The following is a 27,814-nucleotide window of genomic DNA, read 5'->3' as shown; positions in this document are numbered from 1 at the left end:
GAGATAAAGAGGTAAAATATTACTCCAGTAAAAGTAGAAGTAAAAGTAAAAGTTGAGTAAAAGTACAAAAGTATTTGCCTTCAAATGTACTTAAGTATCGAAAGTAAAAGTACTAAAAGATTAATTATGGCTCTAATGTTCTGTTACCATTTTGTAACAAGACTCTTGCTTCATGCACTCATTTTAGGTGAAAATACTCGAGCGTCTCTCTTGGTAAACCAATATTTTAATAGAATGTGATTAACTAGTCTGTCATTGAAGTGATGTCTATTGAAATGATCATAAGCACAAAACACTGAAGACAAACAATTTCCATCAGGTAGAACCGAGTGGCTCTGAAATAACTTTTTACAAATAAGCAAAGTTTCAGGTTAAGATTTATTTACAACTTAGGTACAAGTTGAAGTTTAATAAAAACTTACTTTAAACTCAGGATCACAAATGAGTTTTCCTTTACTATATTAAATCTGTAGGACTCTGTTCATAAACACAAACTAGCCAAAACTAATTAAATTAAAATGAACTATAAAAACAAGCAAAAAAAAAGTTTAAGAAAGGTCTTGTGGTCATGACATAGTTGACAACAGTGAGTTATTTCCTACTGTAGTAATAATCTGTGCTGTACTAAGCATTTAAAAAAAATATTTGTGCTGCTCCTTTGATTTATTTCAATGGTAGATCTATTCAGGAGTATAACATACATTTTGCCTGGTTTGTAGTTGTAAGAACAACAAAAATGATCACTCCTTCAAATGACCAGATCCTTCAAAGCTTTGTTTACTGTTTAGGAAGGAACTGTTGAAGAGGATCCAGGAATGCCTGCAGCTGAACCAGGAATACCAGCAGTGCTTCCAGAGAGTGTGGGATGAACTACAGCAAAGCCCCCTTGACCGCCAGTTTGAATTCAGGTACATGTAACAAGGGGAAAATAAGATAAGCAAGATTTTTTGGAAATATACAAGATGATCTGATTGTGCTTAAAGCATCTTTTGTTCTGAACTTGGCAGTGAGAATTACATCTTTGGAAAGTTTGATGCCTTCTGTAAACGTCTTGAGAACATCGCAGACATGGCTACAACTCTAGAAGCCCTCTCAGCCTTGCAGTTAATAAAAGTGGAGGGCATTGAGAAGATCATCGTACGCTGTCAAACCATTGTAACCAGCATAAAATCCAAGACTTACAATGTGCTGGACCACCGCAAAAAGGAGGTATACCTCAGATGTCATGGTCTCGATGTTATTTATATTTTTCCTAAAATGCCATGTTCCTTAACGTCGAGTCACACCAGCTTTTCTCTTTGAAGTTTACTGTTTAACGCTTGATTAATATGAGAAATTATTTGACCATGAAAGCTAAAGAGACTTGAAAGCTAAAGAAACTTTTTACTCCACTACATTATGCAAAATCTGTCGTTCCTTTTGGTTTATGTGTGTGTTAAAAGGTAAAATGTCAAAAACAAACGAAGCACAAAATAAGAACACCAATCAGGGCACACTGCGCACTTAGTTTTGAGCTTGTTTTGACTTGTTGGACATACTGACCCAGTGAGCACATGGATTAACGTCAGTGCAGCAGCGTAAAAGTCTATTCAACACAAATGATGAACTAACCTAACTTTGTGTAAAATAGACCACAATATAGAAATATGTCCACACATGCAGTCGTGACTGACGCGTCTTTTTCCTGAATTTATACAAACACTTTCATTTTATAGTAAATTAGTTTTTGCTAGAGCAATAGAGTAAAGGAAAACTCATTTGTGATCCTGAGTTTAAAGTAAGTTTTTAGTAAATTTAAACTTGTAACTAAGTTGCAAATAAATCTTAAACTGAAACTTTGCTTGTTCACAAAAAAGTGATTTCAGAGCCACTCGGTTCTCCCTGATGGAAACTGTTTACCTTCAGTGTTTTGTGCTTATGATCATGTTAATAGGCATCAGCGTCACTAATGACATTCTATTAAAAGATTGGTTTACCAAGAGAGACACTGGAGTATTTTCACCTAAAACTAGTTCATAAAGCAAAAGTCTTTTTACGAAAATGATAATAGGACATTAAAGTAATGATTCAACTTTTAGTACTTTTACTTTTGGTACTTAAGTACATTTGAAGGCAAATACTTTAGTACTTTTACTCAAGTGGAGGTCTAAAGGGAGGAAATTCTACTTTTACTGGAGTAATATTTTACCCTGGGTATCTCTACTTTAACTCAAGTACATAATTTGTGTCCATCACTGGAAATAGACCCAGGCACTTGACCAAGATGTAAGTGTTTCTGGGTTCAGATTTGTATCCGTACTGTGTTATTGAGTACTGTCTGATAGGAAAATGCCATTGGTGAACTGTGACATGCAAATTTCTATCCTTCTTTTATTAAAATTAGTGCTTTGGTGGTGTGGACTAAAGGGGCAGGCCTTTTTTACAGCAGCACTGAAGTAAAAATATGAGGGAAAGCTATTTTTAGCAGTTTTTATATATTAACTTTTAACACTTTTTTCACTTGCTACAAATAAACATAAAAGATAGGCTAAACAATTCATAGATGTTTGGAAGATTATTAGATAGTAGAACTATTTTCACCATTGGGTTAGTTTACTATTTATGGTAACTGAATTAGCCAGCTTGCTCACTTCTAGGTTAGCTGCTTGACTAAGCGCTGTTGCACTCAAGCCATGCCTCTGCTTGCAACTATGCTTTTGCTAACTGCACCAAAATCTTTTTTGCTACAAATCTCCTGTTCCAGCCGTGGTCGCATGTATTTCGCAAAGCAGTGTGAACTGTAAATTTCTAGCATGGCTCTGGCTTTAACGCATGCCATAGAATGTGATACGATACTTCTTTCTTAGTTTGACAGTGACTACACGGAGTTCAAAGGTCAAATACAGGCACTGTATCAGTCTCTTCAGATGCTACTGGACACCTTGTTTCAACAGCCAGTTTCTGTAAGGATTTATCTCTTTATCTCTTAAACTTTGGGTCATAATATTGATCTGTCAGTCCATTCTTTCCAATTTGTCAGTGATCTATATTTGACCAGCACAATGACCTTCAAATTCAGATTACTATTGAATGTATTTTAATAGTTGTCAATGTGGTAATAATTAGATTAAATAAACCCATAAACTGTAAGTAATTGTGGATAGTATGGGAGTATAATTAGCATAGCACAATGCTAGTGTTGATGGTTAAAACAGACCTATGAATTAAGAATAATTGTTTTTTTAATGTCTTCAGACTGAACAGCTGCTGGATCTGTTGTCAAAGTTTGAGAAAGGAGTGGGCAATCAAATGGACCTCAGTCAAAAATATGAAACTGTTCTTCAACATTTTGCTCATGACTTGGAACAGGTGCGCAAGCTCTACCAAAAGCACAAAGACCACCCTCCCATACCGCGCAACATGCCTCCTGTAAGTGTTCACAGATTAGTTGTATGCCTGAATTGTTTTGTTCGCAGTGCTAATATTTCTGTTTCTACAAATTCCTCAGAGGAACTTTGTTCACTTTTGTTTTCTAAAGGTTGCTGGAAGGATCATGTGGGCACGACAGCTGTTCAGAAAAATTGAATTACCAATGGAAATACTCAAGGATAAACTGGACATTTTATGGGTATTTAAACATTTTGAGAAATTATGTAATGTTTTAAGGCCTAAATACAAGATACATATACATCTAATGGACAAGCCTAATATTTTTCAACAAAAAAACATATTTCTGTGAATTTTTTTGTGAAAAACAAACATTATCTCATATTCTGTCAATAAGCATAGAATGTATTTCACAAAAGAGCTTTTAAATAAAAAGTTCTGAAAACTACTAGACTATTTTTTACAAAAAACAGCTGTCTAAACCAGCGGCAGGATATTTTGGCTACATTTACACAGCAGGTAAAAGTGGCCCAAATGTGATTTTCACACCAAATCCGATTTTATTGTTTAGCTGTTCACATTATATTTTAAATGTGATCTGTATGCGACATCAGTCTGAACAGATCACGCTCCTAAACCGACCCACGTGGGCAAAAGAACAATACTTCACGTGACTCATCCAGAGGTAAACAATCACGAAGACTAGCGAACACTAGTCGCTCCCGGTTTTGTCTTCACCAGCATCACAGGAGCAATTATGAAGTTCCAGTGGTTGACAGCTGAGCTTATCACCTATAATGTGTTCAAGTTTGCCATAAAAAGGCCCTGTGGCCAGGAGGTTGCCGGTTCAATCCCCAGAGCTGACAATACATGACTGAGGTGTCCTTGAGCAAGACACCTAACCCCCAACTGCCTCCCCGGCTGCTTATAGGATAGGGCTGCCCACTGCTCCGGGCAAGTGTGCTCACTGCCCCGTGGTGTGTGTTCACTAGTGTGTATGTGGTGTTTCAGTTCATGGATGGACTAAATGTGGAGGTTGAAATTCCCCTGTTGTGGGACTAATAAGGGTCACTTAACTAACTAACAGTAAAATGTCATTTCTGGGCGCTTAATTAAATTCAGAATTGAAAGTAGATTCCGAAAGTAGTGAAATTGCAGTTGTTACAGTTGCAAACATTTATTTCAAAGAATAAACACTTTAATAATTTAAGACAAAAAAGAAAAATTTGAAATATGTACAAGTTTAAATTCTTACAAATACAGTAAGTGGCAGTGGCTGGGATAATAACTATGAAACATACTGTATAAAACAGTTCAGATTATTGCACCTCTGAGTTATTGTACATTGAGGGAGGAGTTATAGAGTTTAATGGCTACAGGTAAGAATGACTTCCTGTGGCGCTCTGTGGTGCATTTCAGTAGAATGAGTCTTGCACTGACTGAGCTCCTGTGTCTCATCACCATGTCGTAGAGTGGTTGGGAGCCATTGTCCATAATGGCCTGCAGCTTAGACAGCTTAAAGCTTAATATATATATATATATATATATATATATATATATATATATATATATATATATATATGTATGTATATAATCATCTGTAACAAAAACTCCATACATTATATTGTATACCATACATGATATTTTTGACCAAGTGCAAAAAAAAAAAATACATCTCTTAGTGTTATTACATTATTATTGAATTATTACATTATTGGGTCAAGTGTGATTGAACCTTGTGTTGAAACATAGAACAAGACTGCTTGAAAATCCCTTCTCTGTCTTTTTGGTTAGGCCTCTGAGGTAAAGAAGATAATACGAATGTACAACAAAATGGCTGCGGTTCTAGTGGAGTATGAGGTGCTGTATCACAGAGGCTGGGTCAATGCGGCGGGACTGGGACAGCAAGGCCTCAATGCTTCACTTCTCATCAGACATCCAACGACAAAGGTTCATTTGCTTTTTACTTAAGTATATACTTATTTATTTTTCTGCATTTTACCTTCCAAAATGGCCATAAAATGAATATTTTATTTTTAGTTCTCTTATTCTTTTTTCTGCTGTGTGGGGTGGGAACATACTGCCTCTTTCTTGACACAGCCTCTGTGTCAAGTGTAACAATTTAATCACTGGCTTCAAGCAAAGAGGAACTCTGCACTCTGGCAAAGAGTGGAAATCACATCCCATTAACCCTACTTTCCATTGGGTACTCGGAGTTCTGCTCACCCTGCCTCAGCTGAGTGAAGTAACCTAAATGGGCTATGACATTATAGGAGATGGCTGATATGCTGGAGCTTGACCGTTAAGAACTTAGGGACTGTTTTTACTGATTGACTAGTGAGTTACACGTGTAGTTGACTAGTTGTCAATTATTATTATACAGAAAGAAGACAGCACTCCTGACATCAGTGATAAGCATTTTGTTAGCAGGTTGCTATGAGGAGCTAGCAGAATATGCTGTCTGAAGAAAACCTCGTATCTCCATTATCTACATTTTTGTTATTTTTCAGTTTTTTGACACTCAAAATAGGGGTGCAATGGTTGTTCGATTTAGTCGACTAAAATCGACGACCAAATTAGTTGGCAACAAATGTAATAGTCGATTGGTTGGTGACGTCATTGTGCGCTCACTGGAGAGTTAAAAACAGCGCGATTTCAGTCTCAAGAACAAAGTCCTTAAAAGTGTGTGACCATTTCAGGCTAAACTCCGAAAAAAGGTTGCCAGTCGTGCTGTTTGTAAAGCCGTCCTTGCTGGCATGGGAGCACATCCTTCATACTGTAGCGTCTGAAGAGGAAACACATCCGCTCACCAAATGAAGAGCATTCAGCCGCGTCCCAAATCGCATACTAGCAGACTAAGTAGGGTATAAAAAATACGGCATATACCCTAAGAGGTGCACTCATTACTGTAGTGTGTGAAGTACGGAAGTGTGTGGTTTGGGACGCGGCGATAGTTGTACTGGCGAACTAGTTTGCTAATGTTGATGTTAAAAGTCGTCCTATTTCATGTTGTGACCTGAACTGTAACAACTGTTGGTTCTCTGGAATCGTTAATGTAGTTGGAACAGAGAAGCGAGTAACTATTATTCATAGCGACCCTGTTCACTTCCCAGATAACGTTTAGTTTTAAACATAGCGTCGTCTTAGCGTCGAGGCTACCAGTGTGTTCAAATTCGTTTGGCTCCGCTCACAAACAGCTTCATAAGGTGGTTCTCAGCGGACGTACAAGGCACCTGGCCGAAGGGTTACTGCTGAAATGTATTGTTTACACAAAAAAGTCACTGAACTGTTCATAGAGAATCAGTTTGTCACAAACATTCGCCATTTTCCCCTCAGCTACTTCAGAGCGCGTCTGAGAGGAGAGCGAGACTCTCTCAGGAGCCCGGAGAGACGCTGACTTTCCTCCATATCAGTACCCGTGACTGTAAAATTTTGTTTCAGTAAAGGGTAGACAAACAGCAGAATGCACAAAGCACAGTTTGTATTTAAAGTATAAATTTAGATAGATTTTTAAAACTGATTTAGTTTTGTTCTGTTTTTTGCTGCTATTTTGCACATCCTTGGTTTTAAATTTTGACAGGAAAAATATAGCAGTTTTTTTTACCTTTTGTATTAGCAGGAAAGTTCATTAAAACAGTGAATTTTGGAATAGGTTATTCATCTTAAAGCAAAAAAGCTACATTTTTAAAAAGCTGACAGCTACGTAAGTGTTATTTGCAAATGAAGTGATTCATTATCCGAATAATCGATCATTCAGTAATCGATATTCGACTATCAGATTAGTCGTTTGTTGCAGCCCTGTTGTCCTTTATGTAATTTCATAATGAATGGACCAAAAGAAATGGCTCAAAATTACTTGGAAAACATTCTGGTTCCATTGTCTTACATTAAAAGTAAAGTAGGTTTCTTTTCTGGAGAAATACACTACTCAAAAAAATAAAGGGAACACTCAAATAACACATCCTAGATCTGAATGAATGAAATATTCTCATTGAATACTTTGTTCTGTACAAAGTCGAATGTGCTGACAACAAAATCACACAAAAATCATCAATGGAAATCAAATTTATTAACCAATGGAGGCCTGGATTTGGAGTCACACACAAAATTAAAGTGGAAAAACACACTACAGGCTGATCCAACTTTGATGTAATGTCCTTAAAACAAGTCAAAATGAGGCTCAGTATTGTGTGCGGCCTCCACGTGCCTGTATGACCTCCCTACAACGCCTGGGCATGCTCCTGATGAGGTGGCGGATGGTCTCCTGAGGGATCTCCTCCCAGACCTGGACTAAAGCATCCGCCAACTCCTGGACAGTCTGTAGTGCAACGTGACGTTGGTGGATGGAGCGAGACATGATGTCCCAGATGTGCTCAATCGGATTCAGGTCTGGGGAACGGGCGGGCCAGTCCATAGCTTCAATGCCTTCATCTTGCAGGAACTGCTGACACACTCCAGCCACATGAGGTCTAGCATTGTCCTGCATTAGGAGGAACCCAGGGCCAACCGCACCAGCATATGGTCTCACAAGGGGTCTGAGGATCTCATCTCGGTACCTAATGGCAGTCAGGCTACCTCTGGCGAGCACATGGAGGGCTGTGCGGCCCTCCAAAGAAATGCCACCCCACACCATTACTGACCCACTGCCAAACCAGTCATGCCGAAGGATGCTGCAGGCAGCAGATTGCTCTCCACGGCGTCTCCAGACTCTGTCACATCTGTCACATGTGCTCAGTGTGAACCTGCTTTCATCTGTGAAGAGCACAGGGTGCCAGTGGCGAATTTGCCAATCCTTGTGTTCTCTGGCAAATGCCAAGCGTCCTGCATGGTGTTGGGCGATGAGCACAACCCCCATCTGTGGACGTCAGGCCCTCATACCATCCTCATGGAGTCGGTTTCTAACTGTTTGTGCAGACACATGCACATTTGTGGCCTGCTGGAAGTCATTTTGCAGGGCTCTGGCAGTGCTCCTCCTGTTCCTCCTTGCACAAAGGCGGAGGTAGCGGTCCTGCTGGTGGATTGTTCCCCCCCTACGGCCTCCTCCACGTCTCCTGGTGTACTGGCTGTCTCCTGGTAGTGCCTCCAGCCTCTGGACACTACGCTGACAGACACAGCAAACTTTCTTGCCACAGCTCGCATTGATGTGCCATCCTGGATGAGCTGCACTACCTGAGCCACTTGTGTGGGTTGTAGAGTCCGTCTCATGGTACCACGAGTGTGAAAGCACCACCAACATTCAAAGTGACCAAAACATCAGCCAGAAAGCATAGGTACTGAGAAGTGGTCTGTGGTCCCTGCAGCCCCTTAGTTCCATTAAAAGGAACTCTTAATGCTTCAGCAGATGAAGATTTTGAATCATTTCATGCTCCCAACTTTGTGGGAACAGTTTGGGGACAATCCCTTCCTGTTCCAACATGATTGCGCACCAGTGCACAAAGCAAGGTCCATAAAGGCACTGATGAGTGAGTGTGGAGTGGAAGAACTTGACTGGCCTGCACAGAGTCCTGACCTCAACCCGACAGAATACCTTTGGGATGAATTAGAGTGGAGACTGCGAGCCAGGCCTTCTCGTCCAACATCAGTGTCTGACCTCACAAATGCGCTTCTGGAAGAATAGTCAAAAAACACACTCCTAACCCTTGTGGAAAGCCTTCCCAGAAGAGTTGAAGCTGATATAGCTGCAAAGGGTGGGCCGACATCATATTAAACCCTATGGATTAAGAAGTTGATGTCACTCAAGTTCATATGAGGGTGAAGGCAGATGAGCGAATACTTTTGAAAATATACACTCACTGGCCACTTTATTAGATACGCCTTTCCAGTAAAAGGTTGGACACCTTTTTGCCTTCAGAACTGCCTTAATTCTTCGTGGCATACTTTCAACAAGGTGTTGGAAACATTCCTCAGAGATCTTGGCTGGTTATTTGAGTTACTTTTGCCTTTCTATCATCTTGAACCAGTCTACCCATTCTCCTCTGACCACATCAACAAGGCATTTTCGTCCACACAACTGCCACTCACTGGATATTTTCTCTTTTTCTGACCGTTCTCTGTAAACTCTAGAGATGGTTGTGCGTGAAAATCCCAGTAGAGCAGCAGTTTCTGAAATACTCAGACCAGCCCGTCTGGCACCAACAACCATGCCACGTTCAAAGTCACTTAAATCACTTTTCTTCCCCATTCTGATGCTCGGTCTGCACTTCAGCAAGTTGTCTTGACCACCTCTACATGCCTAAATGCATTGAGTTGCGGCCATGTGATTGGCTGATTAATTATTTGTGTTAACAAGCAACTGAACAACTTCAAATATCTTGGGTCAACCATCCAGAGCAATGGACAGTGCAAAAAAGAGGTGAGGAAGAGGTGCAGGCAGGATGGAGTGGGTGGAGCCGGATGTCAGGGCTGATGTGTGACAGAAGGATAGCAGCAAGAGTGAAAGGGAAGGTTTACAAGACAGTAGTGCGTCCTGCTATGATGTATGGTTTGGAGACTGTGGCTCTGTCTAAAAGACAGGAGGCTGAGCTGGAGGTGGCGGAGATGAAGATACTGAGATTTTCGTTCGGAGTGACAAGGCTGGACAAGATTAGAAATGAGCAGATCAGAGGGACAGTGAAGGTGGAGCAGTTTGGAGATAAAGCCAGAGAGGCCAGGTTGAGATGGTTTGGACATGTGTTGAGGAGGAATAGTGGATATATTGGGCAAAGAATGTTGGAGATGGAGTTGCCGGGTAGAAGGAGAAGAGGTAGACCTCAGAGAAGGTTTATGGATGTAGTGAAGGTGTACATGGAGATGGTTGGTGTGAAAGTAGAGGAGGCAGTGGATAGGGCAAGATGGAGGCAGATGATCCGCTGTGGCGACCCCTAAAGGGAGCAGCCGAAAGAAGAAGAAGTTAACAAGCAACTGAACTGTACCTAATAAAGTGGTCAGTGATTGTAGTGTACATCAAAATTAAAAGGCACAAACAGCATAGTTGTGACTAGGTATGGGAATGCAGTATTAAGTAGTGTTCAAAATACCATCTGATTCAAGGTCAAAATGTGTTGTCAGGCTGTTATAAAATTGAAGTTTATGGTTTTAAAGTTAGTCTCAAATGTTTTTATAATAGTTTTTTATGGTGACTTGTGTTTTTTTTTTTATTTATTTAACCTCTTTAGGAGATCTATGTGAATTTAGACCCTATGGTCCTGGAGATACTGCAAGAAGCCAAGTACATGCACAAATTAGGGGCTCGTGTACCAAAGGTCATCTTAAATATGTATGCCAACAAAATGGAGTTGAACAACCATCACAATAAGTGAGTGTGTTTGTAGTTCCTCATATAATAACTTCATTTTGGCTTTCAGTAGAACTTTTTTCGCATTGACTTCTGCTGGGAATTTTTCTGTTTTTGCAGATTGGTGGAAATGCTGCAAGACTTCGAGACAGCTGTAAACAGGATCCGTCCTCTCCTCCAGCCCCTAATGAGGCCCTTTATCAATCGTGTGGAAACTGCACTTTCTCCTGGACTCACCAGTCTCTCATGGACTTCGCTCAACATCAGCACATGTGAGGCATTGTTATGAAGCATGAAATGCTCTCTGACCGAAAAGATGAGTTGCTTGTTAGGTATTCATATGCCTTGACTCCGCCCTCAAATGTTGCATCTACTTCTTCTGCCTTAGTCATTGACTCTGTATATGAGGCACTGCAAGAGTTAGAGGAGGTGGCGAAGGTGACCACAGACATACTGGAGTGTCGGATAGAGCGAGTTCTGGACTCCATGTCCTCCACTGCTCTTCTAGCTCTTCCTGAGGAGGATCCAGTACTTCCCCAGAGCTTCCTCGTTCATACTGAAAGCACAGTGAGATCAGCAGGATGTACGCTGATGATGTGAGTTGTATTTTTCCCAGACAGACAATAAATAAAACAAAATACAGACTCGCTTATTGTGACATTAATAAGAAGACAAAGAAGAAAAACAATTTGTACCACTTTTCATACAAAGGAATGTAGGTCAAAGAGTTTCATGCCAACACTTGCAATGACAATAAGCATAAAATAAAAGAACAACCAAAAGATAAAAAAGCCTAAGACTTTTGAAAATAATAATTTTATAAAACATATGTATAAATTATCAACATTTTTAAGGAGTGCTGTTGGAATTTGATTCAAAGTACAGGTACAGGACTTACACAAACATCTGTAAGACGTTTAACAAATGCAGAGCTTGACTTTTTAGTATATGGGTGCCAGCAAGAAACCCTTAATTGTCTACACGTTATGGAAATTCTATACTAACTAAATTCATAACATTGTAAATCAGCTACCAGCTATAATGCAATAAGTATTACTGTGTATTAGACTGAATGCACGTTTTTGAAATGTTAGCCTTAAAGTCGGCAACTTGAGTGAGTTGGCTTAAGAAACCCTTTGCTTTATGGTAAACTCAAACTTATTTTTAGCTTTTAGTGAAGGATGAGCAGGCAAAGCAGGAATCAAAAGCTTTTCGTTAAAGTCTGGGTCTGCACTGAAGATCAACGAACAAGTAAAGCACCGAGATATCCAAGTGTAGACAAACACTAGAAAGTGCATGACGTGCCAGGTAACAGAACACAAAGAGCAGACTGGCAGACTACATGAACGAGCAAAAAAACAAGAGACAACAATTCTGCACAAGCAGCGCAGGGAAAGAAAGGATTGTTCATACACACAGAGACAGATGGGAAACAGCTGGGATCGTAGACTATAAAGTGGGTTTGCAAACAACACACAGGTAACATAGATGACAAGAGAGGTGAAGCTAGGGTTACCAGACATGCCCAACACCGTCTGTTAAAGATAGTATACCACCATTAGAAGTGCCAGTTATAAACTTCTGGAAAGGTCCTTGGATACAAAATGTGGGTTTCCATGCATGGTCTGAGGTGCCTTTCTTTATAGTATTAGTATCTTTGGAGTGCATATAATTGGTACATTTTTAAGACACAAACTCAATGATTATTTACTGTGTTTCTTATATTATGGTCCATTATTTGTTACCCCTGTAACAAGTAATAAGTGCCTGGTACATGCCATGTGTTTACAGTTGTGGAAGGGTATTAATGAGAATGCTTTGTCTCTTTCACAGTCACAGTCAACAGGTTGAGCGTTCCATGTATGAGATCATTGAGGAGCTAAAAAGGGTAATGAAGCCCAGTGAGAGGGTGAACCTAGAGGTAAGGTAAAAAAAACGGTTGGGCAATGTCACAAATACATATAGAACAGGGCTGGTTTTAAGCATTAATGTGGGCATCATGTAGTCTTTGAGAAATGTGATAACTGCTGTGATTTTGTGTGATTGCCCGCTCTGTCTAGGACTCATTCCAGTGCCTTCACCCTGATGCTAAACAGAAGACTCGGTGCCAGCTTTGCCTGCCCTGTAGTTTCTACATGATGATGTCCCAGCTGTGTCAAAAGAACACTGAGGCATTGGTCAAAGGTTTGGGACTTTTAGGACACCTAATTATATCACCAGTTTTTTCTGCATCTATTCAGGCTTTTTGCACGTTTCTACATCTTGCTTTGTGTAAGAGTTTCCTCAAGTTTTCTTAAAGATGTCTCATCTTTTCGAAGCTACCAAGTGTTCTCTGGATTCTCTGAGGCGTCGTCTCCATGTTGTAAGCCAGAAGTATCATTCGTTGTCCTCATCAAACCATCCTGCACCTCATGCTCCTCTTTTTAGGGCCTCTATTGAGCTCGCCATCCCTAACATCGTCTTCAGACCCAGCCTAGAGGAGATGCAGGTATAAATATCATTTTTGTACATTTAATCCAACAGTAAAGGGTGAAGGTGTCAAGTTTTGTTTTGTTTAGGAGCTGATTGAATAACATAAAATATTGTTTGGTTTTTCCATTTGTCTGTGTTGTGCAGAGTATTCTGAACAAAGTTGTGGCTACAGTCCTGTCAATGGCAAAGGATATTCCACTCTGGAAATTCTCACATTTACATCACAAGCAACTGCAGGTGTTTAGTTTTATTATGTTGAGATGATGTACTGCACAATATCTTGCTGCATGAAAGAAGCTGTTTTTCATGCAACGACTGTCTGATGTAAAAAAAAAAAAAACATCATTAGACTTCACCAATCAGTTTCCTAGTGCTGTCATTATCAGTTGTTATATTAGATGTAATAAAGTTATCTATGAATTAGTTTTGAGTAAATTGATGTTTAATCAGTTAAAAAACAGGACCTAACTGAACGACCTTAGTGTGATTTACAACCTTGCTTACCTCAAATACTGCAGTTGGAGCAGCTAGCAGCACGAGAGCTGGGAGATGATGGCCCAGTGACCAAACAGCTCATACTGAAACCACTTGACAGGCAGCTTGCTGAGCATAAGGATGTTACTAAAGCTGTCACGCAGCTGAACTCCATCATATCCTCTCTTAAAGTAAATGCAGGGGACATTCTGGTGGACCTTGTTAATTTCTCTGCTCTGTGGGATCAGGTAAGTAATACTCGTACTATATACTTTATCCCTAAAGCTGTAAACAAGAGGCAGGCTTACTAAAAAAGTTTAAACAAGATTTAATTAAGCAGAAGTCAGATTGAACTTGAGAAAGTATGTACTTTTGATTGACCTTCCTTTCTCCTAAGGACCCAGCAGAAGAAGTGAAAGCATTTTTGGACACCAGTCCATCCCTCCCTGAGTTCAGTTCCAAGCTTTCCTGTTATTCTGTAAGTGTGATTTTGAAGTAATATGTTAGACAGTCAACTTAGTGAATGGATTTAGCAGATTTAAACAGTACCATTTGTATAGAAGGGTATATAAATAAACAAATTAACTTGCACAAGTGGTTGCTTCACAACATACACATGGGATGCTGTGCGAAGTGTACATAAAAACAAAATGTAATGATGTGCAAATCATGTAAACCCCATATTTAATTAACAGTGCAATGACAACATATTAAATGTTCAAACTGTTAAAAAATGTTGTTGTTTTTTGAAAAATATATTTGCTTTTTGAATTTGATGCCAGCAACACATGTAAAAAAAAGTTGGGATACGGGCAACAAAAGAATTGTGTAATGTTAAATTAAAAAAAGTTCCTGGGAACTTTGGGATTTTATCATCTATGGTACATAATATCATTAAATTGATCTTCAGGACCTCAGGCACCACTACATTAAAAACAGACACAATTCTGTAGTGGAATTCACTGCCAGGTGTCTTCTGAGAACCATTGCCTGTGAACACGGCTCATTGCTTAATCCACAAATGCAAGTCAAATCTCTAAAAGGCAAAGAAGAAACCATATATAAACAGGATCCAGAAACACTGCCACCTTCTCTGGGCACAAGCGCTTTTAAGATTAACTATGGTGAAGTGGAAAAGTGATTTGATGAATCAAAACTTTAAATTCTTTTTGGAAATGGCGCTGCATCCTCCAAGCTAAAGCACAGAGGGATCTTGGGTCTTGTTAGCAGTGTACAGTTCAAAAGCTAGTATTCATGGTGGTATAGGGGTGCATTAGTGCACATGGCATGGGTGACACATCAACATATGCACATCTGTGAAGGCACCATTAATGCTGGGCAATATGTGCAGGATTTGGAGCAACATATGCTGCCATCCAGCTGACGTCTTTTTCAGAGAAGGTCTTGCTTATTTCCAAATTGCTATCTTAAAATAACGAGTTACTCATCTTGTTATCTCAAGATAGCAATCCAGAAAGTTATAGCAACAGCTCATGGCCTCTCCAGACTTCTGTGTATTGTAAATTTGATACTTGCAACATAGTCCGAAGTGTTGGAACAGGGGCATGTTTAACACTGTGTTACATCACCATTACTTTTAGCAATGTTTAGTGATTGTTTGGGAACTGAAGACATCAAGTGTTGTAGTTACTAAGTTGGGAGTGGATTTTTTCTGAGACCAGCATTTTTGGACAGGCTGTAGCCCGTGTTTTTGGTATGCTTGCCAGTTTAAATAGAGCCTTCATATTTGTCAAAATTAAGGGTAAAAGAATATACTCCATCTATACCCCAGTTCAGTGAGAGACAAATAATAAGGTGAAGAGCGTGTTACTAACAGACTACTAATGTGTTTAAAAAGCTAAAAAAGTCACTAATATAATTAAATGAATTACCTTCTTCAGGCTCTAGAAGCTAAGATTGAGGAACTTCCTTCCCTCTGCACTTTTGGCCCCATCCTTTACGATATCCACTCCCTCAAGCTCTCCCTGACCCAGGAGTGTCGAGCATGGAAGCGGACATACGGGGCAGCCTTAAATCAACGTGCCTCTACAGACATGGGGGAGATAAGCTCTTTTGTGGAAGCGGTGAGCAGACAGCTTCAGAGGCCCATCTCTGATCTTGATGATGTGAGAGTAGCCATGGCTGCTCTAAAGGAGCTACGTGAGGCTGAGATACGGATTGATGCCACTGTTGGGCCAGTTGAGGAGTCTTTTGCCCTCTTGAACAGACATGAGCTGCAGTTCAGTGATGGAAATGCAGAGAGGATGGACAGTGTAACCTATGCCTGGAAAAACCTCAAAGTGTTGGTAAGTTTTTTTTAAAGAGATTAATGCAGTGTGTAATTTCTGATATGTAAATCTGTTCAGTTTTATTGTCGACTGTATAAACATGTTAAAGCCCCAGGGAACCTAAATCTATGTTTCCTTTCTAAGCGGGTTCATCTTGCTTTTGTGGGCACATTATATACATGTACACAGTATGTTCTGTCAGTCGCTTTCCAACACCCACTAAATGACTATAGAGTATACATAAGCATGTACAAGGGTGATTTGGTTTGTCCCACATCACTTATCTTTAACAAAACTGTGCTCCTTAACCATCTCCTTCACTTTGTTTGGTGAAACTTATTGTGCCAAAGCTTACACAAATGCTCTTTCATTCGGTCAACTGGCCGTGCAAGTATTCCTTGCGTACCTAGCTGTCCATGTGATGAGATTCATCAGAACAGACAAGCTTCTTCCATTGTGTCCATTGCACTTGTGTGGCCATTGTCTGCTTTTGACAGTGGACAGGGGTTAGCTTGGGCACTCCCACTGGTCTGTGCAAGGTACAGCACAGCAAGGTACAACGTACCGTGTTATGGCACATTCTCCTCACAATCAAGGGATTGTCCTTGTTGCCCTTGTGCATGCCCAACAACCTGTTGCAGGTTTGTGGTTTGTCCCTCCTTGGACCACCCTTGGTAGCTGCTCCCCGGGAGCACCTCACAAGCCTTGTGAAGGGACGTTACTCAGCATCCTGTCATCTATGTTCTGACAGACATACCAGAGTGAACGTTATCCTTATCAGAAATCTCTATACAGTTTAATTCCTATTTATTATTGACATCATAGAAAGAATTCCAACTGCTATTTTACCCACTGCTATTGTCCTCCCTAGAATTACTGGCATTCCAGATTTTACCATTTGCATTTTTACTGCTACTTGTCAATCCACACCTCTGATGTGTTGCTTCCTTTAGTTAAGTGGCACAGCTGCTTGCTTCAGTCAGTACTGAATCAGTCAGTAATTGAATCAGAAATTGTTTCTTGGTGCCGGTATTCTCTATTTCTAGCGCCCATACTGTATTTAAGCTGCAGTGTCGGTGCAGATACTAATACAGTTTTAGTGCAATATTAGGGCCATTCCCAGACAGTTTTCAGATCTTACAGAGTTCTCAAGTCTGATAAGCAATTTTAAACCTTGTTTTGCCTTTTTTTAAAGCTTTGATGGCTGTTTGATCTAACACTCAATCTTTGTATCATATAAACTTTTTTTAAAACTTGACACAATGTTCGCTTTGACTTTTTTAAATTTAAGGTGGTGCAAACACAGAATACTCTTGAGGCAATTCATCCTACCATGAAGGCGGAGCTTCTGTCTGAAGTTGAAACCTATCAGACTACAGTGCAGAAGTTCTACAGTGACTATGATCAGAGGTAAAGAAGATTCTGGTTACTTTCAGTAATTTTAGAGTGTGTGAGTAGTGGGGAGAATGATTTTGCCTAGAGTGCAGTGCAGCTTTTCAGAAAGTCAGAGTATCTGTGTTCTCTCTCAAGCTGAAATTGCTCCAGTATAGTTGCACCCTCCAAACTTTTATCTTGAGTGCTTCTGCAGGGCATGAGTGACATGACAGTGTGACAGCTATAGCTTGCACATGATGGCCATTCATTGCACTGCAGATCTGTTCAGCAGATGGGAAAAAATCAGACAGGAAAATCTCAAAGTTCCACTCCGTCAACCAAGAACAGAAAGCTGAGACTGCAGTGGGCACAGGCTCACCAAAACTGGACAGTTAAAAACAATTATTCTAAAAGATAATTCCTGATTTCTGCTGGTACACAAAGATTGTAAGGCTGATTTTTGTGCCGAAAGCATTAATCCATGGACCTAACCTGCTTTGTGTCAACAGTCCAGGCTGGTGGAGGTGGTGTAATGGTGTGGGGAATGATTCCAGCATGATTATGCACTGTGCCACAACGCAAGATTCATCTTTAATTGGTTTCATGAACATGACAATGAGTTCAGTGGCCTTTCCAGTCTGATTCCAATAGAACACATTTGAGATGTGGCAGAACAGGAGATTTACAGTATAAAATGGCACCTGAAATATCTGCAGGAATTGCATGGTGCAGTCATTTCAACATGAACCAGAATCTCAAAAGACTTTTTCAGACATCTTGTGGATTCCATGCCATGAAGAATTCAGACTGTTTTGTGAGCAAAGGGAGGCCCCACCCAGTATAAGGCCCAATCCTGTTACTTCTTTTTACCCCTACACCTTGTTTTTGAGTGTCACCTTCACACCTTGGAACTGAGTTACAAGGGGTACTGGTCGAAATCTTGCCCCACGAAATGAGAGCCTCAAATAAAAATTATAATAATAAAAAAAACCCAAAAAAAAACAAACAAAACAGCAACATTACTTTATTAACAGCTACTGCCGGTGCTCTATAGGCGACCTGGCCCATCTTCAGTGGTAGGAGACAAGGAAAAAGTGCAGTAACCTCACTGTTGGGCTTTAGTTACATTTATGGTATCATATGCTTTCAAAGAGAGAGGCAATTATTTATTATAACCCACCGCTAATTCTTTAGTGATATGAAGCTGAAGTCAGTTATTTGCCAAATTTCCCGTTCCACCTTAAATTGTGCAGCAGTTGAAGTTGTGATGTTGTGTAAAACACAAATAAAAACAGAATACGATGATTTGCAAATCCTTTTCAACATATAGTCAATTGTATTCACTACAAAGACAAGATATTTAATGTTCAAACAGATCAACTTTATTGTTTTTTGCAAATATTCACTCTTTTTGAATTTGATGCCTGCAACACATTCCAAAGAAGTTGGGACAGGGGCATGTTTACCACTGTGTTACATCACCTTTCCTTTTAATAACACTCAATAAGCGTTTGGGAACTGAGGACACTAATTGTTGAAGCTTTGTAGGTGGAATTCTTTCCCATTCTTGCTTGATGTACAACTTCAGTTGCTCAACAGTCCGGGGTCTCCGTTGTCGTATTTTGTGCTTCATAATGCGCCACACATTTTCAATGGGAGACAGGTCTGGACTGCATTCAGGCCAGTCTAGTACCCGCATTCTTTTACTATGAAGCCACGCTGATGTAACACATGCAGAATGTGGCTTGGCATCGTCTTGCTGAAAAAGATGTTGCTTGGATGGCAGCATATGTTGCTCCAAAACCTGTATGTACCTTTCAGCATTAATGGGGCCTTCACAGATGTGCAAGTTACCCCCACACCATCAGAGCTGTTGGCTTTTGAACTTTGAACTGATAACAATCCGAACAGTCATTTTCCTCTTTTGCCCGGAGGACACGACGTCCATGATTTCCAAAAACAATTTGAAATGTGGACTCGTCAGACCACAGGACACTTTTCCACTTCGCGTCAGTCCATCTCAGATGAGCTCGGGCCCAGAGAAGCCGGCGGCGTTTCTGGGTATTGTTGATATATGGCTTTCACTTTTTTTAACTTGTTTTAACTTGTTTTTTAACTTGTTTTTTAACTTGCACTTGTAGATGGAGCAACGAACTGTGTTCACTGACAATGGTTTTCTGAAGTGTTCCTGAACCCATGTGGTAATATCTGTTACAGAATGATGTCGGTTTTTAATGCAGTGCCGCCTGAGGGATCAAAGGTCACGGGCATTCAATGTTGGTTTTCTGTCTTGCCGCTTACTTGTAGAGATTTCTCCAGATTCTCTGAATCTTTTGATGATATTCTGGACTGTAGATGATGAAATCCCTAAATTCCTTGCAATTGCACATTGAGAAACGTTGTTCTTAAACTGTTGGACTATTTGCTCACGCAGCTGTTCACAAAGTGGTGAACCTCACCCCATCCTTGCTTGTGAATGACTGAGCCTTTCAGGGAAGCTCCCTTTATACCCAGTCATGACACTCACCTGTTTCCAATTAACCTGTTCACCAGTGGAATGTTCCAAACAGGTTTTTTGAGCATTCCTCAACTTTCCCAGTTTTTTCTTGCCCCTGTCCCAACTTCTTTGGAACGTGTTGCAGGCATCAAATTCAAAATGAGTGAATATTTGCAAAAAACAAAAGTTTGTAGTGTATTCAATTGAATATAGGTTGAAAAGGATTTGCAAATCATTGTATTCTGTTTTTATTTATGCTTTACACAACGTCCCAACTCCATTGGAATTGGGGTTGTACATTCTGGCACTTCAAGCATCAGAAATGCTGGACTATTTAAGGTCGAACAGAAATATTAGCTAGTTAGCTACAGAGACGTTAGCGTGCTGCTAGTGATTTTTTTGGAGAAAACAACCATAATGCATTGAAACAACATTAAACTAAGAAAATACAATAGTTATTGTGATTAAAATAAATACCAATCAACCATCTTATCGGTTTTTCTTTTTTTCCCATAACACTCTGTTTGGAGTGTGCCTCTGAAAAACCTTCACTTGGAGGACCCTGTAGCCAGCCACTTTGCCCAACCCCAATCTCAACAAAAATTGGGAAACCCTACCCCTAGACGTGAATATGCAGAACAGAGGGCTAAGGGCTAAGTGGTAGGGGCGAGGCGTGAAATGGGAGTGGGCCTAAGTTCCTAAAGTGCTTAGTGAGTATGTGTGTGTGTGTGTATATATATATATATATATATATATATATAGACACACACACACACACACACACACACACTCACCGGCCACTTTATTAGGTACTAATTGCACATTCAATTGCACATTAACACAAACAGCTAGTCAATGCATTTAGGCATGTAGAGGTGGTCAAGACAACTTGCTGAAGTGCAGACCGAGCATCAGAACGGGGAAGAAAGGTGATTTAAGTGACTTTGAACGTGGCGTGGTTGTTGGTGCCAGACGGGCTGATCTGAGTATTTCAGAAACTGCTGATCTACTGGGATTTTCACGCACAACCATCTCTAGGGTTTACAGAGAACGGTCTGAAAAAGAGGAAATATCCAGTGAGCAGTCAGTTGTGTGGATGAAAATGCCTTGTTGATGTGAGAGGTCAGAGGAGAATGGGCAGACTGGTTCGAGATGATAGAAAGGCAACAGGAACTCAAATAACCAACCAAAATCTCTGAGGAACGTTTCCAACACCTTGTTGAAAGTATGACACGAAGAATTAAGGCAGTTCTGAAGGCAAAAACAGGTCCAACCATTTACTAGCAAGGTGTACCTAACAAAGTGTATATATAATGAGTGTATATATATTGCAGATGATATAAGGTACCACTTCTTCTGACTAAACCTGACTAAAACATGCTGCTGGAACACATGATTGACTGACAGAAGTCAGCTTTCTCTGACTGACAAAAGACTACTGAGCCATTGACTGACTTACTAACTTTCTTCATATAGTGTCTGTCATGGCTGTAATGTAGTGCTGGAGTGGGTAATTGTGAAAGTCAGGAGAATTTCTGATAGTTTTGGTCCGGGAGCTAACATATAAACTTCTGCATATAAGCACAAGAATACTCAGACAGGCTGTAAATACATCTATGTGTATATCTGTAGTAATGTAGGGGTTAAACCAGTGGCCCACACCTCCTGGCTGAAGAAGCTGCCAAGACACACAACAATTTAATTCTACCACATGCTTTCACATGTTGTGAGAAAAGAGATATATTGCAACGAAATGCATATACATGTTTGTGTGTAATACGATCAGTCATAATTATTCTGTATATGAAGTTATCCATAAACATTCCTTTATACTGATTTTGTACTGAATATGCATTTTTATTGCAGTTTGAAATGATATATATATTTGAGGCCAAACACAGAGGACAGGCGATTAAGGGTGGGTAATTACTGCTGTGATGTCATGTTTGGCATCATCACCACTATAATCTACACTATGAGAGTGAACAGAAAACTACCAAAGGAAGTAGTTTGTCTACAATTATGTTGGTGCTTAGATGTTTAGTTGATAATAGACATCCATTTGCTCTTCCAGGTGGATTTTTTTTGTGGTAAAGTGCTATTAAATAACAAAAAGGCACAAAGAGTTAATTAAAGTTACAATATAATTTCCCATTGCCAAAGTCTTCCTGCCTATGGATAGAGATCTGCAAATATTTAATCCTTGCAAAAAAATAACTGAATTGCTGCTTGTTTGTTTGTCTTGTGCAACATTTTTTCTTCCCTTTATTGCATGTATCAATGTACCAGTGGTGGACAGCAACTAAGTAAATGTAATTTGTTAATTTACTTAAGTAGTTTTTTCATGCATCTGAACTTTACTGAAGTTTTTCCATTTTGGGCTACTTTTTATTTTCACTCCACTACATTTCAAAGTCAAATATCTTACTTCATCTTACTTCATAATGTCTTACTCCACTACATAATGCTGAAATCTGTTGTTCCTTTTGGTTTCTGTGTGTATAAAAACATAACATGTCAAAATGAAAGAAGCACAAAGCAAGAACACCAATCAGGACACAGCGGTCACTTTGTTTTGAGCTTGTTTTGACCTGTTGGTCATACCAACCCAGTGCAAACATACGGTTCAGCGTCAGTGCAGCAGCATATAAATTCAGCCTGCTCCTACATAAACGATGGAACTAACCTAACTTTCTGTAAATAGACCACAATATAGAAATATGTACACATATGCAGTCGTGACTGACGCGTCTTTTTTCTGAATTTATACAAACACTTTCATTTTATAGTAATTTAGTTTTGGCTAGTTTATGTTTATGAACAGAGACCTACAGATCAATATAGTTGTAACAGTGGGGAGCGAGGAGGCGGACACATATGCTGAGATAAGCGACTTAAGGGCAAATCCCAAATCCCAGATGGCCAATACGGAGAGCAGGAGGGACAGACATGACAAAATGAAAACACAGAACTCCAAACAGACCAGAAATAAACAAAACTCTTTAAACAATACATACACTTCGAACAGTACATCCAACAAACATCAAACACGATCAAACAAAGACCAGCACTAGACTAAGGAAAACGCAGGGCTTAAATACAAGAGGGCTAACGAGGGTTCACAAGACACAGGTGGAAACAATCAAGGGCGGAGACAAGAAGCAAGGGGCAGATCCGGGAGGAAACCAAACAAAGAAGCACATGGACGATAAAAAGTAAACAGAAAAGCACATGGAGGCGTGGGAGGAGCCAATCGTGACGATAGTAAAGGAAATTTGTGATCCTGAGTTTAAAGCAAGTTTTTTATAAAACTTATAAATAAGTTGCATTAAGTTATTTAATCTTTTAGTACTTTTACTTTCGCCTCCGAAGGGCGAGACACTAAATCAAAGTCCAGAGAACAGCCCACAAGGTCAGAACACGGAGATATACCAGATAATCCAAAGGGAAATAGCAAAAGAAGTAAACGGTAAACAGGCAAACGGGTCAGAAATGATCAGGCATAGATACAATGGAAACGCTCAGTATGTTGATACACGAAACAATACTTCGCACTGATCCTGTGCTAAGCCTGGGTTTATAAGCCAAAGCTAATTAGCAAAACACAGGTGAACTGCATTAGTATTCTGGAGAGTGAGACCGGTGATTGGAGTGTGCAGGCAGGTCAGAGGTAGCAGGAGACATGTGAATTCCCGGAGGAGTCCAAGTGGGTATCAGAGCCTGAGGGATGCGTGACAACATGATTTGTGTACTTCTGGTATTGATTGAAAAACAAAGCAGAGTTAAACCTACTGGTGTCTAGAGTGTCGTATGATCTTGGCATTCCTAGAAAAATCTAACTTTTCATTTTCAGAAAGGAGTTTAATGAATGCTGTTTACTGTTAATTAAATAAATAAAATCACAAATAATCAATAGGGTCATTCTCTGTTGTCTAAAAGAAGTCAAGAGACGATGCTGTATATCTGAATTATTATTATTTTTTCATATAGCTATAATGTGCTCCAGGCAACAGCGTCAGACTGGAAAACATACTGCAGTTATAACTCTTGCAAAACTATCTTGGCTTAGCAATTTGCAAAAATGTGTTCTTTTGCTGTGCTTTGCTTTAATGATGCTTGATAGTAAATTTGCTATAGGCGTCATGTACTGGCAGCTGATGTAATTACTGGTTTAATATTTTTGTTCTATCTGTAGTGGTCCAGGTGTGGTGGGGTTGAGCCCTCGTGAGGCCAGTGACAGGCTACAGGTTTACCAGGCCCGGTTTGATGAGCTTTGGAGGAAATATGTCACTTTCTCAAGTGGTGAGCAGCTCTTTGGGCTTACAGTTAAAGGTGAGTAGTATATGTAGTACTTGATGTTTGTTGTTCATGAAACTGAATTAATTGTCCCTGAATACAGTCTAGAAAATTAACTTTAACTTTCATTACTACCTGATTCCAAAATTTGTTCTTCAGTCAGTGTTACTGATGGTTTAGTGCAATAGTGTGATTTACAACATTACACCGTATTTTGTTAATAGTTCACAAAACTTCACAAATACTACTTTAAAAGGAAAATGATCCAAATTTGATCTGGGCTATTTTGGTTAATTTGGTAAAATTAACACAGATCCCACATGATATGATTATGCAATGTGAAGCGGCCAGTCAAATCATGCAGGCATTACATTCCCAGGCCTCCTCTGATAGAACTAATCCAGCTCGAATAGGGCTTAAGTTATATAGACTGTAATAGAAAAGTGTTTGTTTTCCCATTAACAAAGATGGATTTAGGGCTTACTTAGCAGTTAGCAACTCTCTTGCGGGCAAAATCAAATGTCCTCACGGACCACACTTTGTGTAACACTGCTTTAGAAAGTGGAAGTGTGTGAAGTGAGTTAAATGGAACTGAGGTTTACGCTTCACTCACAAATAAGTGGAAAAAAATAGACACAATGCATAAAAATGCAAAGGGTTGCAATTTCATAACTTCAACAGTAATTCTGACAACCACATTTTGTTGCAGTTTAGAAGAAGTGCTTGTTCTTTTGACCCATACAGTCTTAAATATAACAGCTTCTTTGTTGTTCTTTTCAGAGTATCCTGATCTTCACAGAATCAAAAGGGAGCTGAGCCTTTTGTCCAAGCTATACAGTCTGTATAACTCTGTCATTGACAGTGTTAGTGGGTACAGTGACATCCTTTGGGCTGACCTGAACATAGAAAAGATCAACAGTGAACTGCAAGATTTTCAGAACAGGCACAGTATATACATACATACACACATACATACATACATACAAACGTACATACATGTAGTGCATAATTATACACTCTGTGTCTCAAAGTCAGTAGATGTCTGCTCATACAGTGCTTCTGAAATCAAGAGTATGAAAATGGAAAAGTTTGTATGCCTTTTGGTGCAGTAGCAGCTTCTTCTCTTCTTTCTGCTATATCTTGAAATATTGCTGTGAGGATTTGATTGCATTTAGTCACAAAAGCACTAATGAGGACAAACACTTAAGAATGCAGCTCATCCCAAAGGTATTCAATGTTGTTGTATCACTCCAGAAGATTTCTCTAGCCATTGCTTGGCATCGTTCCATTTTGTTGCCGGTGCTTTTATTAAGACATTATGCAAACTGTGTGCAGTAATTGAGCACGCGTGTCAGAAACGGGTGCACCTTAAAGTGGCTAAATTCTCTAACTAGAAGGGGTGTTGGAATGATTTTGTATGTATAGTGTGTTTGTATGTGTTTAAGAAAACATACACATGCAATAGAGGTTTGAGAGCTTGTTTACGTTTTGTTATATTCATCTGTATTATTTCCGTAGACGTTTGTCATTATTACTTCTAGGATCCGGAAGCTTCCCAAGGCACTGAAGGAATGGCAAGCCTTTCATGATCTCAAGAAGAGCATCGATGACTTCAGTGAAACCTGTCCTCTGCTTTCCATGATGGCAAACAAAGTACATTTTCAGCAAATCAGTTCATGTTTAAGAGCAACTCCTTTCAAATAAGGATATAACAATTGTGTAATAAAAGCATGTGATGAGTAACTCAAGCTGACTTACGATTTTTCAGATAAAGATTTTTTTTTGTTTGACGTAAAGCACTTTTTCCTAGGCAATGATGTCCCGGCACTGGCAACGCATAGCTGACCTCACAGGCCACAGTTTCGAGGTGGAGTCTGGTCATTTTTGCTTGAAGAATGTCATGGAGGCTCCACTTTTGAAATACAAAGAAGATATTGAGGTAATTTATGAGTAATAGTTTAGTTGCTAGTGATATGAGTAAAAATGTTTGCATTTGTGACTTACTTTGAATTTACTGTTTTGTACAGGATGTGTGTATCAGTGCAGTGAAGGAGCGGGACATTGATGCAAAGCTAAAAGATGTGGTGGCCGAGTGGAGTAGCCACCAGTTCACTTTTGCAGCATTTAGGTAGAAGAATTTACTTCTTTGTTGCTATGTGGTCCATTCAGTACTGCTGTTACTGTGTTGTAGCTGTCACGATTGGCTCCTCCCAGCCATCCATGTGCTTGTGTTCACTCCCCAGTCGTCCATGTGCTTCCTTGTTTTGAGTTCTTTGTTCTGCCCCCTTGTTTTCTTGACTCCTGATTGGTTACACCCGTTTTCCATCTGTGTCGTGTTTTCTGTCATTATCCCTGTTTGTATTTAAGCCCTGTGTTTGCCCTTTGTGTTTGCTGGTCTTTGTTTGATTTGTTTGTACTGTTTGATGTGTTTGATGTTTTGAAGTGTATGTGTTGTTTTCTTTGTTTCTAGTCTGTTTTGTTTGTTTATCCTGGTGTTCATTTTTTGTTATGTCTGTCCCTCCTGCTCTCCGTGTTGGCTCTCTGACCCTGGCCCGTCTCGACCCTGATTTTGGATTTTGGATTTATCTCTGATATGCGTCCACATCCTCATCGCTCCGCACCGTTACAGTAGCTAAATAATCTACCAATATTTGAGCTGTAGGTTTTCCTAGGGGCAAATAAAACTAAGGACACTATTGCATTTAATACAAAATACAGTAGGCATAAAAATGTGACCTGAACTAAAAAGAAGTTTGGGGTGAAAGTTACTCTAAGTAGACGTTTAACTTTTTGAACTTAAACAGTTTGATGTACTATTAACCATACCTTTCATTCCCCAGTCCATACATTTCCCATGCAGCTTTCATTCACCACTCACAGTATATATAAACTAAGCTGCAAAAAACAGCCCCTGAATGTGTATTCATAGAATCTTAAAAATAGTATCTGTTTGTTTAGCTCTACCTCATTTGCATGGATCTTCCACTTCTTATAGGTTCAAGCACATTTCTTCTTTTTAAACCTACCCCTTGTTTTCGAGTGTCACCCTAAGCCTTTGGAGTTATTAAGGGTAGTGGTTGAAATCTTGCCCTATGAAATGGGACAAACCTTCAGACTAAAAAAAGAAAAGAAAAACCCACATTGCTTCATTAACAGGCTACTAGCAGTGCTCTGTAGGCGACCCGGCCCGTTTTCATTGATAGATTGCAGAGAAGGGAAAAGTTCAGCTCCTCGCTGCTGAGCTTCAGTTACATTTTATGCTTTCAAAGAGGGGGGACAATTATTTATCATCAACCACTGCTAATTCTTTAGTGATCCGAAGCTGAAGTCAGCTATTTTTGTTAGAATTTTCCCATTCCACCTTAAATGGTGCAGCAATTACATTCTTGCGCTTCAGGCATCAATACTGATGGACTATTTTGGTATTTTTAAATGGGACACCCTAACCCTAGACGTGAAAGCGCAAAACAGAGGGCTAAGAGCTAAGTGGTAGGGGCAAGCAGTGAAATGGGACTGGGCCTTAAAGCCAACCCTCCCATCCTTACTCAAAGTAAAGCATAGATGAAATACATTAATAAATTGCTTTGTGCTTTTTATTTGACTCATTTGTCATGACAATTGAGATTTTGTAACCAATTTTTCCCCCAATTCAGTCAAAGCCAATTCCTACTCACTAGCTAGGACACTCCCTATCACACATTGTTACCAAGCTGAGAGGGTAAAGACTATCATGTGATTCCTGTATGATACCAGCCATCACATCTTTTCTAGGTG

General features: G+C 39.7%; 1 protein-coding gene across 3 annotated transcripts in view; it reads left to right on the top strand.

Moving 5' to 3' along the window:
* The window catches only part of dnah5l (dynein, axonemal, heavy chain 5 like), a 99,386-nt gene that overhangs the window by 12,590 nt on the left and 58,982 nt on the right, over positions 1-27,814 (top strand). For all 3 annotated transcript variants that reach the window (XM_037537169.1, XM_037537170.1, XM_037537171.1), the window contains exons 13-34: positions 789-908; positions 1,008-1,209; positions 2,847-2,942; positions 3,235-3,408; positions 3,518-3,607; positions 5,161-5,316; positions 10,521-10,660; positions 10,760-10,911; positions 11,028-11,235; positions 12,473-12,560; positions 12,700-12,823; positions 12,958-13,127; positions 13,256-13,348; positions 13,630-13,833; positions 13,983-14,063; positions 15,487-15,891; positions 17,165-17,283; positions 23,940-24,076; positions 24,821-24,983; positions 25,582-25,693; positions 25,851-25,979; positions 26,068-26,168. In XM_037537169.1, coding sequence (XP_037393066.1) covers positions 789-908; positions 1,008-1,209; positions 2,847-2,942; positions 3,235-3,408; positions 3,518-3,607; positions 5,161-5,316; positions 10,521-10,660; positions 10,760-10,911; positions 11,028-11,235; positions 12,473-12,560; positions 12,700-12,823; positions 12,958-13,127; positions 13,256-13,348; positions 13,630-13,833; positions 13,983-14,063; positions 15,487-15,891; positions 17,165-17,283; positions 23,940-24,076; positions 24,821-24,983; positions 25,582-25,693; positions 25,851-25,979; positions 26,068-26,168 — 3,264 coding nt within the window. The remainder of the gene's footprint in view (positions 1-788; positions 909-1,007; positions 1,210-2,846; positions 2,943-3,234; positions 3,409-3,517; positions 3,608-5,160; positions 5,317-10,520; positions 10,661-10,759; positions 10,912-11,027; positions 11,236-12,472; positions 12,561-12,699; positions 12,824-12,957; positions 13,128-13,255; positions 13,349-13,629; positions 13,834-13,982; positions 14,064-15,486; positions 15,892-17,164; positions 17,284-23,939; positions 24,077-24,820; positions 24,984-25,581; positions 25,694-25,850; positions 25,980-26,067; positions 26,169-27,814) is intronic.

The sequence above is a fragment of the Pygocentrus nattereri genome, chromosome 3, assembly GCF_015220715.1.
Source record: "Pygocentrus nattereri isolate fPygNat1 chromosome 3, fPygNat1.pri, whole genome shotgun sequence".
Taxonomy (NCBI): domain Eukaryota; kingdom Metazoa; phylum Chordata; class Actinopteri; order Characiformes; family Serrasalmidae; genus Pygocentrus; species Pygocentrus nattereri.
This window is presented reverse-complemented; position numbering and strand designations above follow the sequence as displayed.